At 42.7% G+C, this 20,035-nt stretch overlaps 1 protein-coding gene across 1 annotated transcript in view; it reads right to left on the bottom strand.

The window, feature by feature from the left end:
• Positions 1 to 421: 421 nt before the first annotated feature.
• Pik3r3 (phosphoinositide-3-kinase, regulatory subunit 3 (gamma)) overlaps positions 422 to 20,035 on the bottom strand; it is an 88,717-nt gene continuing 69,103 nt past the window's right edge. Inside the window, exons 5-11 of the mRNA XM_013016974.1 lie at positions 17,419 to 17,599; positions 16,480 to 16,605; positions 11,553 to 11,695; positions 8,465 to 8,641; positions 7,245 to 7,319; positions 6,680 to 6,850; positions 422 to 2,395 (exon numbers count right to left, since the gene is read on the bottom strand). Coding sequence (XP_012872428.1) covers positions 2,197 to 2,395; positions 6,680 to 6,850; positions 7,245 to 7,319; positions 8,465 to 8,641; positions 11,553 to 11,695; positions 16,480 to 16,605; positions 17,419 to 17,599 — 1,072 coding nt within the window. The 3' untranslated portion in view covers positions 422 to 2,196. The remainder of the gene's footprint in view (positions 2,396 to 6,679; positions 6,851 to 7,244; positions 7,320 to 8,464; positions 8,642 to 11,552; positions 11,696 to 16,479; positions 16,606 to 17,418; positions 17,600 to 20,035) is intronic.

A 20,035-nucleotide genomic window follows, 5' to 3' on the forward strand; every position in this document is an offset into this window, starting at 1 on the left:
CCAGCCCTTCTCCACAAGCTAGCCCACGTATAGGTTAAATGGTACTTGTTCGCTCCCTCTACACCCTCCTTGTCTGACACTTGTTCAACACTACAGGTGTATATCATATTCCATCCTGGCTTAATTTTAAAAAAAGACTCAGGATTCAATAAAAAATTTTAGTACCAGATAGAAGGGATGCAAAGCTACCTCTGTACCCAGCAGCAATCAGCCTGACAACTCAGTGAAACGCTGAGCAAGGCTTCAATCTAGCAGCTTGGGGAAAGCATGTTCTGGCTATCATTCAGGGCTTAAATCACCAACACAGCAGGGGAGGAGCTCATTTGTCTCTTCTCACCCAATTAAACTTCAGTGTAAACAAAAGCCAAAGACACTTTTTCTTCCTATCCTGGATAGGAAGTAACTTGGGAAATTTTGTTTGTTTTTTTATTTAATCTATGTCCATGTCTACATCATGGTCCATTCTAGACACTTTCACTGAAGTAAGCATTCAGGGAAAGTACTGTTTTTCTTTTATCCCCCAAACTAGTTTTCCTAGCTATAAACTTTATGAACCAAGACCCAGATACTGGCTGCTCCTCTAGCTCAGCTAGGATGCCTGACTGCACATCTCTGGGCTCAAACAGCTGAGTCACACTCAGCCTATTATAGTTCCAGGATTGGCTTGGAGGCAAGCTGGACTATTTGTCAAATGAGTGTTGACTGATGACTGTGGAGCATAATGAAGGCAGGAGTAGATGGCCTTCCCTCCACTTCATTTGCCTCAGCTAGAAGGTTTAAACTACATGGGGCAGAAGATTCCTGGCATAAAATCACAGCCACTGAAGCATGAGGGCAGGCTGCACATTGCTTTAATGGCAGGCTCAAAAAAAAAAAAAAAAAGGCAGAGAAAAGCTTCCAGATGATTTCTATCAACAGTCTGAACTCCAAGCCATGTTTTCTCCCTGCAAAAGCTTCAGAAACCACTGTATGGAAGCATGTTATAATGTGGTATGACCCTCACCCTGGACACCAGGGGCCCTGAGTCTGATTTCTTAGGCCTCTGGCCACAATCTGATTCCCTCCTTAGCCACTTAAGGACTCCCTTAACACTATCCAGCAAAAAAAAAAAGGGGGGTGGGGAGATGAAGGAAAAGCAAACCATATATCATGTTTTTGTAGGGCCCTTTAAACTTGGGGAAGCACATATAACAATGTTGTTCTATCATTATTTGGTATATCAAGCCATCTAAAAGCACTGGATTGCACCTTTTCTTTTCTCATACAAACAAGTTACAAAAGTTTCAAACATCATTCTTTAGGCTAAGGAAACACCACAAAAGCACCAACTTCATTGTATGATTCAAATCTCACTATCCCCACAAAAACAATGCTATTCCTCATGTCTGAGAAACAGGCAGGGCAAAAGGAAATACATCGACCAATTTGTTTGCAAAAAACTCACATGTAGTTTTCTTATTTTCAAGTTTGGGTACAAAAATGTGCATTCAGCTGCTCATGTCACCTTCTCCCTCGTTGTGAAACAAACATCATTTTACTGGTTAAAACGATGCTGAAGAGAGTACGCTGAAGCCTAAATTATGTTGGTAAGTAAAACCACCCACTGAAGGGTTTTTTTGTACCCTCTTGCCTTAGATTCTTTCATGAAACCCCAAGCCTCCTTATTTTCCTTTGGTTGTCTTTTTTTTTGTCCCCCCCCCCAAAAAAAAAAAAAACAAATCCCATTCTACCACAGAAGAAAAAAAAAAGTGTTTACTTTTGGAATGAAGAGATTATAGGAGCAAAACAATTCCCAACAGAGCCAAGCCCCTGTTACATTCTCAGAGCTGAAGACCAAAAGAGAATATGGACTCTTCAGAGGCTTCCAAATGTAACTCCCACCCCCTGCCTCCATGGAGCCTAGTGTGTTCTGCTGAGGGTGCCTGGTAAACAAAAACAAAAACCCCAACAAAACAAACTTTCCAAAAACAACATCTGCTTACTTTTTCAGTGCAGCAGTACAGCTGAGTCCCAGAAACCCCAGGCCCCTTTATTTATTCCCCCATCCCGGCCGGCTACTGGTCGGCCTCTCCACTTCACATTCACAGAATCACTTCTTGTGCAAAACAAGCAGTCTACGTAGAAAGAATGCCCTCATCATAGTCTAATAAAAACGGTAGAAAAAATGCTGGAGAGCCAACTCTTCCCACTCCCTCTTTATCTGCAGAGCGAAGGCATCTGTGCATGGACAGGGTAGGCAAGCCTGACATTGAGGGAGTCGTTGTGCTGGACCAGGGATGTCTGCTGGTAGTGGAGCACCAGCTCCTTCAGGGAGCTGTACAGGTTGTAGGGCTCTGCGAAGCCATATCCTCGTGCCGTACTGTAGATCACACAGTGCTTCACCTCCCCATCAGCACTGCAAAGATACACAACAGGAAAAATGCTAAGGCAGCTATAATAGCTATTAAATGGTCACTAGTCTACCCAGGCACTGGTGGCCCAAACCTATAATTCTAGCTACTCAGGAGGCTGCGATCTGAGGATCACGGTTCAAAGCCAGTCCAGATGTGAAAGTCCATGAGACTCTTCTCTCCAGTTAACCACCCCAAAACCAGAAGTGGAGCTGTGGCTCAAAGTGGTAGAACACTAGCCTTGAGCAAAAAAACTCAGGGGCAGCACCCAGGCCCTGAGTTCAAGCCCAAGGACAAAAAAAAGGCATTAGTCAGACAAAGCTTGTGAAACTGTGTTGCTTTCAATCACCTTAGAGATTGGGCCACAGATACAAATACATGAAAACAATCATGAATGTTGACCCTTTTTTTTTGCCAGTCATTGGGCTTGAACTCTGGGCCTGGGCACTGTCCCTCAGCTCTTCAGCTCAAGGCTAGGGCTCTACCACTTGAGCCACAGCACCATTTCTGGCCTTTTCTGTTTATGTGGTGCTAAGGAAATGAACCGAGGGCCTCAAGCATGGGAAGCAAGCACTCTACCACTGTGCTACCTTCCTAGCCCGAATGTAGACCTTATTTCTTTTTTTTTTTTTGGTCGGTCGTGGGGCTTGAACTCTGGGCCTGGGGCACTGTCCCTCAGCTCTTCAGCTCAAGGCTAGCGCTCTACCACTTGAGCTACAGTGCCACTTCCGGCTTTTTTCTTTTTGCTTATGTGGTGCTGAGGAATCGAACCCAGGGCCTCAAGCATGCAAGGCAAGCGCTCTACCACTGAGCCACCTTCCCAGCCCTCTGGTGGTTTATTGGAGATAGGAGTCTCACGGTCTCTCCTGCCCTGGCTGGCTTTGAACCTCGATCCTCAGATCTCAGCCTCCTGAGCAGCTAGGATTACAGGCGTGAGCCACCAGTGCCCGGCTTAGACCTTATTTCTTAATTCTCCATTCATTCATTCCATTTCATTCATACATTTATATGAATGGAATTCTAAGGCCCCAAAATGCAGCCTAGGCCCCCAAAATTAATGATTCAATTTCATGTGTTCAGAAAACCAATGGGGGAATGAAATAAGGAGACTGAGTCTATGCTTTGCCTAGATAATTGGCTCTTGATTTCCTCTGTTTCCCTAGATGGTTTGCTTTTCTATTAGGTTTAAGTGGCCTCATCTGGTTTTCTTTGCTTATGTATAAACCTTTTGTTGGATTTGATTCCACTCACCTTGTGTGGTTTTGGCCTATATAAGCTTTGTGCTAGCCACAAAGGGCTGCTGGTCATTGAGACATAGTCTACCAGCAGTCCTCCCACTCTCCAAGAAAGACTCATACTTGGGCCTCTTACATGATGGCTTCTCTGTTTGTCTCCACTGAGTTTCCTTGTAACACACGTGTGTGTGTGTGTGTGTGTGTGTGTGTGTGTGTGTGTGTTTATCCTTTCGTTGTTACCTCCTCAAATTCTTGATTACTATAGCTTAAGTAAATTTTTGAATCAAAATTTGTTTCTATTTTTTTCAAGACTGTTTTGGCTATTCTGGATCACTTCCATTTTCATATCAATCATAGGAGCATCTGGTCAATTTCTGCAAATTCATCTGAGATACTGATAGGATTATGCTGAATGTGTAGATCACTTTAGAAAAAGTGATCTACCTTTTTTAGTAAAATCTTTTTTTTTTTTGTTTTTGGTCGGTCATGGGGCCTGAACTCTGGGCCTGAACATTGTCCCTCAGCTCTACAGCTCAAGGCGAGCACTCTACCACTTAAGCCACAGTGCCACTTCTGGTTTTCTAGTGGTTTTATTATTGGAAATAAGAGTTTCACGGACTTTCCTGCTTGGGCTGGCTTTGAACCTCAATCCTCAGATCTCAGCCTCCTGAGTAGCTAGGATTACAGACATGAGCCACTGGCACCCGCCTTTTAGTAAAATCTTTAAAGGTATTTTAAAGGCTCTACTGGACAACTCATACTTTATTCCTAGGAATTTCATCATTTTGATGGCCTTTATTTTTGGATTAGTCATTGCTAGTATATAGAAATATATCTTTATGAGCTGGGAAGGTGGCTCAGTGGTAGAGCACTTGCCTCGCATGCATGAGGCCCTGGGTTCAATTCCTTAGTACCACGTAAGAAGAAAAGGCCAGAAATGGCGATGTGGCGCTAGTGGTATAGTGTTCATCTTGAGTTGAAGAGCTCAGGGACAGCGCCCAGGTCCAGAGTTCAGGCCCCATGACCAGCCAAAGAAAAAAGAAAAAATAAATATAGCTTTGTGTCATGTTACTTGCAACCTTGAACCCATTTTTTTACTTCTTACTTTCCAATCTTGATAGCTTTTTTTTCTTTTTCTTGCCTAATTTCTCCGGTTAGACATCCTTCATAATGATGAAGGGCAGTGGTTATTTGGAGCACACACCTTGTTCCTCTTTCTGATCAAGGGAAAGGCAATCAGTCTTCCATTACTACCCATAATACTAGCTGTGGGTTTTTCACTGGTACCTTTTATTAGGTAGCAGAGATGCTTTCCTACTCCAGGTTTCTTCTGCATGTTTTCTTTTTTGTGCATTACTGGAGTTGGGGCTCAGTGCTGGCGTCTGTGCTCAGTGCTGGCGTCTGTGCTGGCTTGGGAAGTGAGTGCGTGCTCTGTCACTTGAGCCATAAGCCCATGTTGTTTTTTTGCTTGTTACTTTTCCATCAGAGTCTCATTTTTTGCCTACCCTGCCTGGACCACAATCCTACTTATTTTCCCTTGGTGCTGGGATGATAGGCATGACCCACTGCACCCAGCTCTTTATTGGCTGAGATGGGGAAGTTTCATGAATATTTTTTTGCCTGGGCTGGCCTGGAACCACAAGCCTCCTCATCTCAACCTTCTGAATATCTAGGATTATAGGTGTGAACCACAGTGATTAACTCCAAGATTCTTCTTAAAAACAACTTATTCAGACTCTCACTTCAGCAAATGTTCAAAGTATAATGTGAGATCACTATAGACAGGTTTTGTATGGACAGAGTAGCTAGCAAACAGGAAATATTTGTGATGCCAGCCCCTCTTTTGTCTCCAACCATCCTCATTCTAATGAAGTGTGACTACAGTTAGTGGGTGTTTTCATAGGCATTGCTATAGACTTGAGTCTAGTCAAGCCCTCCCTCCCTCCCTCCCTCTCTTCCTTCCTAGATTCTAAGTCTTACAATAACTATTTTCTTATGATTTCCTCTCAGACAACTTGACCAGGTCAGAGAGAAATGAAATCTTGCTGTTAGTTCTATCTTTAGATGATGGCAATATGATTCATTTTCTAACTTTTCCCCCAGACTCCATTCATCCTTTAAAGGTCTAGTGCTAATGCCTCTTGCACAAAACCTCCTAACCCTCTTTTCCCCCATCAAAATAAGCAGTTCTGCAGACGAACAACCCACTAACAGCACCTATTTCACAGTGATTCTGTTCATCTTAAATGTTTTAGGAAATGAAGAAAGCCTGGTGCAATTTTTAAAATGTGGGCTTTGAAACTTAATAAACTTAGATTCAACCTCTGACTCCAAGACAAATAGACTGCTGAAGGCAAGGTGATTGTGTAAGGCGCTGAGTATTCTGCATATAAATGCCTTACATCTACACTCTCTACCTTGCCCTCTTCAAGGGCATAATCACTGTCATCTTTGTTTGCCTTCTGCCATGTCTGTCAGTAGCATTATTATCATAATATTAGTAGGTAATACCTCACAAAAAAAGTAGATATTATTACTCTTATTTTTTAGGTGAGAAACTGAATAAAGAATGTTTTAAGTCATTTTCATAGTTGACAAGCAGTAAAGCGAAGATTTAAACCTAGGATATCTTTTGGGGGACAGGGAGAGGGAGTGGGGAGGAGGGAAGCAGTGTGGTGTCGGTTGCTGGTCCTGGGGCTTGAACTCAGGGCCTAGGTTCTGTCTCTTACTTTCTTTTTGTTCAAGGCTAGCATTCTACCCCTCGAGCCACAGCTCCACTTCTGAGATAGTGGACACAGGAGTCTCACACACTTTACTACCTGGGCTGGCTTCAAACCTTGATCCTCAGATCTCAACCTCCTGAGTAGCTAGAATTACAAGTGTGAGCCACTGGTGCCCAACTGTAGTATATCTTAAAACTGCTTTCTTATACAAATATTGATGGTCTAAGTAAGCCATAGATCCTCATTGCTGTACTATAACCAATTGTATCAGGGGCTGATTTTCTATTAATCCATGTACAAGCAAAAAGCCATGTCCCTAGAGAAGACTTACACTACAGAACAAGCATAGCATCCTTTCTTGCTGCTCTCACGAATTAAGAATGAACCATCAGGCTTCCCACAGAGCAAGTCCTCGGCTTGTACTCGATTGATATCCTCAACAAACCAAGTTTTCTCATCATAATGTGGCAGGTTTTCCTCTTCCTCATTGATATAATAGGACCTAAAAATTAAATATTTAAAATATTATTTTGATAGTTTACGTATATCTAAAAGCTAAAAGTTAATGAAATCTTATTCTCTTTAACCATAAAATCAGAACTATTTCAGTGTTTTGGTTTTTTTTTTAAAAATAACTTCATGACTTACTATGGTGCAAAAATCACAGAATTCACATGTCTCACTGACTAATCTAGAATGTGGACATCTGAGTAGTAATATCCAGATTCATGTGGCTGAGCAGGTTTCTGAGCTCAAGGACCTATCTTCTTAAGGTAATTCAAATAAAGAGATGCAAAGTTCCAGATTCAATACCTTCGAATGACAATGAGAACCAACTCTGAGCATGTGTAAAGACAGAACAAAGCTCACTAACAGAAGGTTTAGAGAGAACTTACTCATCAACATCCTCATTTTTTATTCCCAGCCAGGTATTGAGGCGCTTCTGTCTCACTCCTTTGTGATTAAGCCACCTGCCAAGAGGGAAGACACCATGTCAGAATCTAAGCAAACTGCCTGCACAAAGTAAATACAGACTTTTTTTTTTGTATTAGTGCCTCTGAGGGTAATTTCTATTTCTGTGGTTCTTTGTTTTTCTTTTTGGTCGGTCATGGGGCTTGAACTCTGGGCCTGGGCGCTGTCCCTCAGCTCTTCAGTTCAAGGCAAGCGCTCTATCACTTGAGCTACAGCGCCACTTCCGGTTTTCTGGTAGTTTATTGGAGATAGGAGTCTCACAGTCTCTCCTGCCCGGGCTAGCTTTGAACCTCGATCCTCAGATCTCAGCCTCCTGAGTAGCTAGGATTACAGGCGTGAGCCACCAGCGCCCGGCTTGGTTTTTTTTTTTTTTTTTTGGTCCTGGGGCCTGAACTCTGGGCCTGGGCGCTGTCCCTCAGCTCTTCAGCTCAAGGCAAGCACTCTACCACTTTAGCCACAGTGCCACTTCTGGTTTTCTGGTGGTTTTATTGGCGAAAGGGTCTCTCAGAGTTTCCTGTCCAGGCTGGCTTTGAACCACGATCCTCAGATCTCAGCCTCCTGAATAGCTAGGATTATAGGCGTGAGCCACCAGCGCCCGACATTCTGTGGTTCTTTTTTTTTTTTTTTTTCTTTTTTTTTGTTGGTCGTGGGGTCTGAACTCTGGGCCTGGGCGCTGTCCCTCAGCTCTTCAGCTCTAGGCTAGCGCTCTACCACGTGAGCCACAGTACCATTTCCTTTTTTTCTGCTTATGTGGTGCTGAGGAATCGAACCCAGGGCTTCATGCGTGCAAGGCAAGCACTGAGCTACTTTCCCAGCCCCCTCTGTGGTTCTTATATAACCAAATACTCCAATTTTCGCATTTTAGTAAAACAGTAATCTGTACTTTTTAATCTGTATGTATCACTTTGCTCTTCTGACAGCCTCCTTCTAACATTTTTCAGGCATTTGTCTGTATGAAACAGAGGCCTACATTTTTGTTTGCCTCATTTTGGGACCCCCTACTACTAATTGAGATAATTCCTGAGTTCTTACAGGCTTGTTGGCCAGCACTCAGTTACAAATCAATTCTACCTACAATGTCTCTAGCTCCAGTGGTAACCCGATGCCATTGTTTCAAATCCCCACACACTCCCAGACTACTTACACAAGATGCTGATCTCGTATCTTGCGCAGCTGGATCAGGTCAGGTTTGATACTGTTCATTTTTTTATCTATTTCCCGGTTGTCCAAAGCTTGTTTCTTCAAATCCTGTTCCAGACGCATTTTGCTATCATGAATCTCACCAAGACGTGATTTCAATTTGTCAAAATTCATCATAATTCTGTGAAAATGTTTGACAATATTAAGGCTAAAATAGCAAAAAGGTAGAAGGATCTTAAAGTATGAATGTATTTGGGGTATCTTTTTCTTTGAGATAGGGTCTTACTATGTTGCATTGCACTCCTGGGCTCAAGCAATCTTCCTGACTCAGCCTCCTGAGGAAATGAGGACAAACCACTGTACCTACCTTGGGTTCTAATATCAAAACAGTGATAGAAATTTGTTATTTATGCCTACTCCTTTTCTATTCTGATAATGGCACCCAGATGTTCCCTGTAGGTTAAGAATTCTCTGCCTCCATCTCAGATCCAGAGGTATATACATACATAGCCTAGAGTGGCCAATAAGAATATTCTATTTCATTTCCTTCTTACCCTCAGGACATAGTGACCGGTTCCACTCAGTAATAAGAATAAGACCCCAACTGACAAAATGAGGCCCAATTCTATAACTTTTGCTAGAAATGTTATTAAAAATAATTCTCTCTTTCCACTGGGGTTGCTAAATTATGAATATGAGATTCTGGGATTGTTAGAAACTACAATGTCACCTCACACATAAAGCCAGCTTTAGGATAAGGCTATTCCAGGGAAAGCTGGGCCAAAAAGCAAAGTGAGAAACAATCCTATTGACCTTGTTGTGGCCCTGGATCCAGCCATATATATACATATTTGTATACATATATACAAATGTATATATGGCTTCTTTGTTCCAGGTTTGTCTATGTGTCTGATGGTCTCCCTGCTTTTTGACTTTTTTGAGACAGGGTCTTGCCTTGCAAGACCAGCCATGCTGGTCTTGAACTTTCAGTCTTTCAAGGCAAGCCTTGACCACAGGCCTGGCATTGCAGGTATGTCCCAACACATGCTACTCTAAACACCATACATGTTTTAGTATCTATCATTATCGACGTACTTATGCCTCCTTTCAAATCCTTTCTGTATGCTTTGTTCAATATCTAACTATGCTGCTGCCACCTGCTTCCAACAGTTCCATTTGTGTTCTCATGGGAGCATCAAACTTGTTGCTTCCATCTTTGGATGTTTCTCATGCAATCCCTAGCACAGTGAATAAATAAATACCACACTAGACATCTAGGGGAAAAAATTTTTTGTGTGTGTGGGGGGTCCAGTCGTGGGGCCTGAACTCTGGGCCTGGGCGCTGTCCCTCAGTTCTTCAGCTCAGGCTAGCACTCTACCACTTGAGCTACAGCGTCACTTCTGGCTTTTTTCTTTTTGCTTATATGGTGCTGAGGAATCGAACCCAGGGCCTCAGGCATGCAAGGCAAGTGCTCTACCACTGAGCCACCTTCCCAGCCCCAAGGGAAAATTTTTTACTTCTCTTACACCTGCCATATCTGGTCAGGAATCAATACTTCCTTCTTTTTTAGTTTTCTTTTCTTTTTTTTTTTTTTTGGCTAGTCCTGGAGCTTGAACTAGGGCCTGGGTTCTCTGAGCACTGTCCCTGAGCCTCTCTGTGCTCAAGGCTAGCACTATATCATGAATCACAACATCACTTCCAGCCTTTTCTGTTTATGTGGTACTGAGGAATCGAACCCAGGGCTTCATGCATGGTAGGCAAGCAAATATCTACCACTGAGCCACATTCCCAGCCTCGGTCTACTCTAATCTTTCATTAATGACTGCCAAAGATACTTTTCAGTTCAAAGAATAATCAGTAAGCACCCATTACATACTCCCAAGTATCAAGTGGTGACTCAAGTGTATCAGGGAAAATGAGCCACCATTCCTGCTCTCAGTGAGTTTGTAGTTGAGTGACAGGGCATTCAGGGATTATAACCAAACACTCTAGGGTCAAAAGGCCCTTAAAATATTTTGGGGAATCAGGAAAGATTTTCTTTTTTTAGAAAAACTAATGTGTAGCTGGGCACTGGTGACTCATGCCTATAATCCTAGTCACTCAGGAGGCTGAGATCTGAGAATCATGGTTCAAAGCCAGCCTGAGACTCTTACTCCAACTTATCACCAGAAAACTGGAAGTGGCGTTGTGGCCCAAGTGGTAAAGCAGTCGCCTTGAGCAAAAAAGCTCAGGGACAGTGCCCAGGCGGAGTTCAAGCCCCATGACTGACCAAAAAAAAAGAAAGAAAAAGGAAAAAAAAGAAAAACTAAGCCAGGCATGGTGGCTCACACCTATAGCTACTCAAGAGGCTAAGATCTGAGGAATGCGGTTCAAAGCCAGCCCGGGCAGGAGAGGCCCTGAGATTCTTATCTCCAATAAACCACCAGAAAACCGGATGTGGCTCAAGTGGTAGAGCGCTTGCCTTGAGCTGAAGAGCTGAGGGACAGCCCCCAGGCCCAGAGTTTAAGTCCCATGACTGACAAAAAAAGAAAGAGAGAGAGAGAGGGAGGAAGGGAGGGAGGGAGAGAGGGAGGGAGGGAAGAGAAGGAAAAGAAAAGACAAACTAGTGTGTAACTTGAGTGCTAAATGATGAGCAAAATTTAGGAACAACTTAGTTTGGGACAGAAAAAGAACACAGATGAGAGGAGATTCTGTGTAGTGCCATTAATACAAACAGCAAGTGATTCCACAGAGCAGAACCATGCAATTAGAGGAGATAAAAAAATAGACAGGATAAACTGGGTACCAGCAGCCACTCAGGAGGCTGAGATCTGAGGATCACAGCTCAAAGCCAGCCCAGGCAGGAAAGGCTGTGAGACTATTATTTCCAATAAACTACTCAGAAAAAGCTGGAATGACACTGTGGCTCAAGGGGTAGAGTGCTAGCCTTGAGCCTGAGACGCTCAGGGGGCAATGTCCAGGCCCTGAGTTTAATCCCCAAGACCACCACCACCACTGACAACACAATAACAACAACAAAAACAGGCAAGATAGGAATTATTAGGGAAAAAGAAATCTTGTCTAATTTACTTGGAAGTATTAAGTAGACTCACCGTTCAATTTCCTTTTCATTTCCTTCTCTGCGAAACCGCTCAATATATTCTTTGCTATATTGCTCTTGTGTGTGACATTGCTCCTCAAATATTTTAATTGTTTCATTAAAAGCTTCAATGGCAGTCCTCTTCATTTGTATTTCCTGAAGGAGTGGGAAAGTAACAATATACACTTCATTACTTCTTTTTTTTAAACTTGATCCTAAAACAAATTTTTAATTCTAGATATAAACTAATTGATTGGACTGGAGATGTAGCTCAATTATAGAAAACTTTCCTGGTACATTCAAGGTCCTAGGTTCATGGGGTAGGGGGAAGGGAGGATCGAGATAAAGGAGGGAAAGAGGGGAAAGGGACAGAGACAGAGACAGAAAGAGAGACCCAAAGAAGACTTAACCTCCACTCTACCACAGAAAAGCCTCTGAGCCGCCAAGAAAGGCTGACCCTGAACACACGGATAAGGATCACAATGCTGACCCCAGCAGAAATGAAAAAATGAATGGATAAGATGGAGCCAAAGGGCAAAGTCTTATCCCCAAAAGAGCCCTACAGAGTCTATTTATTTTTAATTTTATTTTTATAGTACATGATGAGTTTTCCAAACCAATTCATCAGTAGATCAATGTGATTAGAAGTAAGAAATTAAAAGGAGAGAGAAAAACCTGTCTGTAAGTTAGATGTACTAACAATTTAAAACTAATACCAGCCGGCCGCTGGTGGCTCATGCCTGTAATCCTAGCTACTCAGGAGGCTGAGATCTGAGGATCGTTCAAAGCCAGCCCGGGCAGGAAAGTCTGTGAGACTCTTATTTCCAATAAACCACTAGAAAACCGGAAGTGGCACTGTGGCTCAAGCAGTAGAGCTCCCCTGGAGCTGAAGAGCTGAGGGACAGGGACAGCGCCCACGCCCAGAGTTCAAGCCCCAAGACCGACAAAAACAAACAAACAAAAAACTAACACCAGGTGCTGGTGGCTCACGCCTATAATCCTAGCTAAGGGGGTTGAGATCTGAGGATCAGGGTACAAAGCCAGCCTGGGGAATAAAGTCCATGAGACTCTTCTCTCCAAGAAAATATTCAGAAAAAGCTGGAAGTAACACTGTAGTTCAAGTGTTAGAACTCTAGTCTTGAGCAAAAAAGAAGCTTAGAAACAGCACCCAGGCCCTGAGTTCAAGTCCCAGGACCAACACCAAAAATAAATAAAATAATTTTTTTTAATCTTCAAAACTCCGCAAAATAGACTAAGAACTCCAAAAGCCCAGTTAGGTTAAGCCATAAGCACCAAACTAAATAGTTCTATATATCTTAGTGAACTCTGAGAGTATCAGTAGACTTTAACATCTGAATTATAATTACTCTAAAATCTTCAAAAAGGGCTAAATTTTGTTTGGTTTACTTTTTAGGGATATAATAAAAATGCATGAAGACCTAAAAAGACTGCCAACCTGAATATATGCAATTTTAGAAGTTTTTATGTTGGTGGGATAATTCTTCAACTATCTAGTATTTATTCATTTCCACTAATGATTACTGAGCATATGTTCAACAGCAAGTCTCAGGCTGGGAATGTGACTTAGTGGTAGCATGCCTACCTAACATGCATGAAGCCCTGGGTTTGATTCCTCAGTACCGCATACACAGAAAAGGCCAGAATTGGCACTGTGACTCAAGTGATAGAGTGCTAGCCTTAAACAAAAGAAGCTCAGGACAGTACCTAGGCCCTGAGTTCAAGGCCTAGGACTGGCAAGAAAACAACAACAACAAAAACCAGCAAGTCCCATTAGACAGTAATCTGTTTATAGTTAAAGAGATCTGTGAAGATACACAGAACAGATTTCTGACCTCTAATAAGGTTTTATTTACATCATGGTAGAGGTAAACAAATGACATGAATTATTTCTCTTTTGTCTTGACCAAAGAAACAAACTCTACAACTCTTATAGTTAACTCAAATTACAGTGGAGAGTCTTGACTGTCTTTCAAGATTAAAAATTACCTATTTAGCTCTGGCCTAGTTCTTTAAACACACCAACAATTTTAGATTCTACTCACACAAGTATAGGGAAAAGTATTTGATGTATTATTTATTTTTATTTTATTTTTTTTTTTTTGGGTCCGGTTGTGGGGCCTGAACTCTGGGCCTGGGCGCTGTCCCTCAGCTCTTCAGCTCAAGGATAGCACTCTACCACTTGAGCCACAGAGCCACTTCCGGCTTTTTTCTTTTTGCTTATGTGGTGCTGAGGAATGGAACCCAGGGCCTCATGCATTGCAAGGCAAGCGCTCTACCACTGAGCCACCTTCCCAGCCCCTGATGTATTATTTATTATCACTGCCAAATTTGCAGTTTCCCCATAAACAGTGCCTTACACCTACCGCCAAATTATAAAGCCACTGCTACGCGCACCCTTCCTTGACTTTCCCCTTCCTTTATCTATAGGTTTGTAGGTCTCAGCTCTTCCGCCACATTAGCCAGCCCCTCATGTATCATCAGCTTCCCAGTCTAACAGCTTTTCTCAGCAGCATACAAGTAAATACTGGTTACACCACTTTGGGGGAAAATCTCTCTCTCTTATTTTTTTTTGGTCGGTCTCGTGGGGGCTGAACTCTGGCCCTGGGCGCTGTCCCTCAGCTCTTCAGCTCAAGGTGAGCCCTCTACCGCTTGAGCCACATCACCACTTCCTGTTTTCTAGTGGTTTATTGGAGATAAGAGTCTCTCAGACTTTCCTGCCTTGGCTGGCTTTGAACCATGATCCTCAGATCTCAGCCTTCTGAGTAGCTAGGATTACAAGCGTGTGAGCCACCGGGTACCCGGCTTGATTATACATAATCTTGATGTCAGATATCCCCACATGTTATCATTTTGGTTATCTTATTAGTTTATTCCCATCCTGGAACCAACTCAGGCTCAGGACACATAATCTCTTCCCACTCTCTAAGAAGAATTCATGTACAGCAAAGCAATGTAGATTTTACCTAACTTTACAAGAAAAACTGAGGAAGTCCTAACACAGATCAACATCAACTCTTTCAACCTTCTTTAATACATTTGCATAGCATGTCTCCTGGACTGCTAATCACTGGGTCCCTCTTTCTCCTTGCCCCTTGCTTCCCAAAGCTTTAAACCTCTATTGTGGCTTTTCTCTGCCCATCTGTTCAAGTCTTACTTTAATTCCCATATTCAGAAATGTATCCTTCCTTAGACACTAGTGGCTTTTTGGTTGCCTCTACCTCACCCCCTACCCAATCCCCCAGCCTGAGGATCCTAAATCTCAAATCAGCTGACTTCAGGATTCCTTTTCTACAGTTTAATTATCCAGTATTACTGAACATTTGGGCAGCGTTCTCTGCTTTCTTTTTTTTTTTTTTTTTGGGGGGGGGTCCTGTCGTGGGGCCTGAACTCTGGGCCTGGGCGCTGTCCCTCAGCTCTTCAGCTCAAGGCTAGCGCTCTACCACTTGAGCCACAGAGCCACTTCCAGCTTTCTTTTTGCTTATGTGGTGCTGAGGAATCGAACCCAGGGCCTCAGGCATGCAAGGCAAGCGCTCTACCACTGAGCCACCTTCCCAGCCCCAGCGTTCTCTGCTTTCTACAGCCAAGGCAAGAAAGCAAATGCAGCTCTAGAGCCATCAAAGCCACATGCAACAATGGCCATTTTTTTCTAGCCTCTGGGCTAGAAAGTAAGAAGATTTAATCAGAAACCAAAGTTTTCTTAACAAAGAGAAGCCCAGAACCAGATGGCTCCACTAGTGAACTTAGCCAACTATTTATAGAATAGCAATCCTTCTCAAACTTTTCAAAAAAAAATAGGACACTTCTGAACATTCTAGGAGACCATCATTACTCAGGTACTAAAGTCAGACCAAGACACTACATTAAAAACTTCAGATTAGCCAGGCACCAGTGGCTTAGACCTGTAATCCTAGCTACTCTGGAGGCTGAGATCTGAGGATCCTGGTTCAAAGCCAGCCTGGCCAGGAAAGACCGTGAGACTCTCATCTCCAATAAACCACTCAGGAAATCAGAAGTGGCGCTGGGGCTCAAGTGGTAGAGTGCTAGCCTTCAGCCAAAGAGCTGAGGGACAGTGCCCAGGCCCAGAGTTCAAGCCCCATGACTGACAAAAAACAAACAAAAAAAAAAACTATAGATTATACTATTTTTTATAATGAAAATTTTAAAATTCTCAACAAAGTGTTAGCTGAATTCTTAGCAAATTAATAAGGATGTATGCCATGATCATGTAAGATACTGCCCAAGAATACAAGGGTAATTCAACAAACAGGTATCAAGGTCATATACTACATTAATAGGATGAAAAAATATTTGATTACCTTAACTGATGCAAGAAAACCCTTGACAAAATCCAGCATTCTTTCAGGATAAAAACATCCAATAAGCTGGGTGCCAGTGGCTCACACCTGAAATCCTAGCTATGGTGAAGGGTAAGATCTGAGGATCATGGTTCAGTCAGCCAGGGCAGGAAAGTCTATGAGATTCTAATCACCAATTAAGCACCAAAAAAGCCAGAAGTAAAGCTGTACCTCAAGTAGTAGAGTGCTAGCGTTGAGAAAAGGGCTCAAAACACTGGCCAGGCCCTGAGTTCAAGCCGCACAACCGACCAAAAAAAAAAAATGGGCTGGGAAGGTGACTCAGTGGTAGAGCGCTTGCCTTGCATGCATGAGGCCCTGGGTTCAATTCCTCAGCACCACATAACCAAAGAAAAAAGCTGGAAGTGGTGCTGTGGCTCAAGTGGTAGAGTGCTAGCCTTTAGCTGAAGAGCTGAGGGACAGCGCCCAGGCCCAGAGTTCAAGCCCCACGACCGGACCCCAAAAAAAAATGTTCAAGATATTAAGGCAACTGAAGATCATCAAAGGAATTGTAGAAAATCTGGTAGCACTGCATACTTATTAGACCAAACACAAAAATATACTGACCTGGGATGTTCTGGTATATTCTTCATATAGCCTGTCATATTCTTTACTCTTTTCCTGATACTGAGAGTGGTACTCTTGAAGTTTTTTGCCTACTGCATCAATATTATCTTCTTTTACCAACTGATCCTATACAGGCACACAAAAGAAGTAGAGAATGTTAGTAATTCAGACATGCTTTTCCATGTCTATTTTTAAATTCTATTTCAAATTTATATGTTCAAGCCACTGTAATGATGCAAAAGCACTAAATCCCTAGTGTTAAAATGAATACTGATCTTTAAATCATATAAAAATAACTAATACTTTAAAACTAAGAAATGAAAGCAAAGAATGGTGATGCATGCCTATAATTCCAGCACTCGGGAGGCTGAGGCAGAAAAATCAGGAGTTCAAGGCCATCCTGGGCTACAGAGTGAGGCCCTGTTGGAGATGAGAGGAAAACATGGGTAAGGACAGAGGAGAGGAAGAGGAGGAGGAGCACAGTGTAAATGGGCACATAAACACAAATATTTTGTATAGTTAATACATATACAAATTAGCTATTATAAAAGAGTATACTGTAAGTTTCAAAAAAAATCTTCGAAAGATCTAAATTTTTTTCAAAATGAGTACATTTGGGCTGGGAAGGTGGCTCAGTGGTAGAACGCTTGCCTTGCATGTTTAAGGCCCTGAGTTCGATTCCTCAGCACCACATAAGCAGAAAGAAAAAAGCCAGAAGTGGCTCTGTGGCTCAAGTGGTAGAGCGCTAGCCTTGAGCTGAAGAGCTGAGGGACAGCGCCCAAGCCCAGAGTTCAGGCCCCACGAACGGAGACACACACACACAAAAAAAAATACCAAAATGAGTACATTTCTTTTCAATTAATGAGCCTAATTTTCTAAAGTCACATTATTATGTTAAACAATGACTTGCTCAACAGCTATGAAGAACTATGACCATACCTGTTGATATCTGGACACTGGGTACATCAGCTTCACGTCAAGTTTGGGATTGTACTGAGCAAGAGATTCATGATGATAGTGGTTAATGAGCTCCACCACAGAATTAAATGTCAAAGGATCAGAAAAGCCGTATTTACCATCCCGATGATAGATCTTTATTAACTTATTATTGCCTCCTTTCCTGTGAAAAACAAAACAACTGTAGTTTTTCCCAAAAATTCTGCTTAAAAGTATTAGTCTTATATGGTGATTCACATAATAAACAAGTTTTACTCTGCTAATAGGACTAGGAATGCATATATAGATAGATAGATAGATAGATAGATAGATAGATAGATAGATAGATAGATAGATAGATACATGCATGGGGCTGGGAAGGTGGCTCAGTGGTAGTGTTTGCTTTGCATGCATGAGGCCCTGGGTTCAATTCCTCAGCACCACATAAGCAGAAAAAGCTGGAAGTGGTGTTGTGGCTCAAATGGTAGAGCGCTAGCCTTGAGTTCAGGCCCCACGAGGGACAAAAATAAATGAATAGATAAATAAATGCACGCATATATATGGCTATACACACGTGTGTGAAAGTACACATAAAATCATTTTTATCTTTTGCCCATAAAACATCTTAGCTAGGGCTAGGAAGGTAGCTCAGTGTTAGAGCGCTTGCCTTGCATGCCTGAGGCCCTGGGTTCAATTCCTCAGCACCACATAAGCAAAAAGAAAAAAGCCAGAGGTGGCGCTCACAGCAGTAGAGCGCTAGCCTTGAGCTGAAGAGCTGACGGACAGCGCCCAGGCTCAGAGTTCAGGCCCCACGACCGGACCAAAAAAAAAAAAAAAAAAGCTTTCCTAAACATCTTAGCTATTAAAGGTGAACATATATATATATAATTCTGTATAAGCAATTCTGCCCCCCCCAAAATAACTTAAAAAAGAATGTAAGCCAGGTGCCAGTGATTCATACCTGTAATCCTAGCTACAAAGAAGGCTGAGATCTGAAAATCACAGAGTCCATGAGACTCTTCATCTTCAATTAATCACCAGAAAACCAGAAGTGGAGCTGTGCTCAAGTGGTACAATGCTAGCCTTGAACTGAAGAGCTGAGGGATAGCACCCAGGCCCAGAGTTCAAGCCCTATGACTGACCAAGAAAAAAAATCATATCGTGTGTGTGTGTGTGTGTGTGTGTGTGTGTGTGTGTGTGTGCGTGTATTATTCAACTTTAAAAGGAATGAGGGTTGGGAAGGTGGCTCAGTGGTAGAGTGCTTGCCTTGCATGCATGAGGCCCTGGGGTCCATTCCTCAGCACCACAAAAGCAGAAAAAGCCGGAAGTGGCGCTGTGGTTCAAGTGGTAGAGTGCTAGCCTTGAGCTGAAGAGCTCAAGGACAGCCCAGGCCCAGAGTTCAGGTCCCACAACCAACATAAATAAATAAATGAAATGAAATTCTGACCTCTGCTACAACACAAATGAACCCTGAAAATACTATGCTAAAAACATAAGCCAGCATAGATGCTATATGATTCTATTTACATGAAGTACCTAGGATAGTCAAATTCATAGACAGAACTGATTACCCAGGGTTAGAAAGAAGGGAAAATTGGGAGAATGCTAATGAAACATGGCACAGTTCATTAAGGTATAATGTGTGAATGTTTCCTATTTCAGCATATACATATTTGGGTTATAAACTTACAAAAGTAAAATTATGCCTTATGCATATCCATATTTCTAATCCTATCACAGTACTTACATGAAGAAGTCTCTAAACGTTACATGATATGGGTAACAAAATAGACTACATCGAAAGGAAGAGGCCAGTTGCCTATGTCCAGAAGGTTACAAAAGCCTTTTTAAAAATACTACTCATGGGGCTGGGAAGGTGGCTCAGTGGTAGAGCACTTGCCTTGCATGTTCGAGGCCCTGGGTTCGATTCCTCAGCACCACATAAGCAAAAAGAAAAAAAAGCCAGAAGTGGCGCTGTGACTCAAGTGGTAGAGCGCTAGCCATGAGCTGAATAGCTGAGGGACAGCGCCCAGGCCCAGAGTTCAGGCCCCACGACCGGACACCCCCCCCAAAAAAAAATACTACTCATGGAATTTCTACATCTATTTTTATTTTTATTTATTTATTTATTTATTTTTGGGTCCGGTCGTGGGGCCTGAACTCTGGGCCTGGGCGCTGTCCCTCAGCTCTTCAACTCAAGGCTAGCGCTCTACCACTTGAGCCACAACGCCACTTCCGGCTTTTTTCTTTTTGCTTATGTGGTGCTGGGGAATCAAACCCAGGGCCTTATGCATGCAAGGCAAGCACTCTACCACTGAGCCACCTCCCCAGCCCCAGAATTTCTACATCTAGAGAAACCCAGTTGAACCAAGAAATTATAGATCCCTTCTAGTTGTAGGACTCCAATATACAAATCTAAAGGAGGCCCAAGCCTAAGAAACAGCAAAGGAGACCTCTTGTTTATCTTTGTTCCTTAAGTATACTGCAACTTCAGCTGTTACAAAACCTTATAAGCGGGCTGGGAAGATAGCTCAGTGGTAGAGCGCTTGCCTTGCAAGCCAGAGGCCCTGGGTTCGATTCCTCAGCACCACATAAGCAAAAAACAAAAAGCCAGAAGTGG

The sequence above is a fragment of the Dipodomys ordii genome, unplaced genomic scaffold, assembly GCF_000151885.1.
Source record: "Dipodomys ordii isolate 6190 unplaced genomic scaffold, Dord_2.0 Scaffold33, whole genome shotgun sequence".
NCBI lineage: Eukaryota > Metazoa > Chordata > Mammalia > Rodentia > Heteromyidae > Dipodomys > Dipodomys ordii.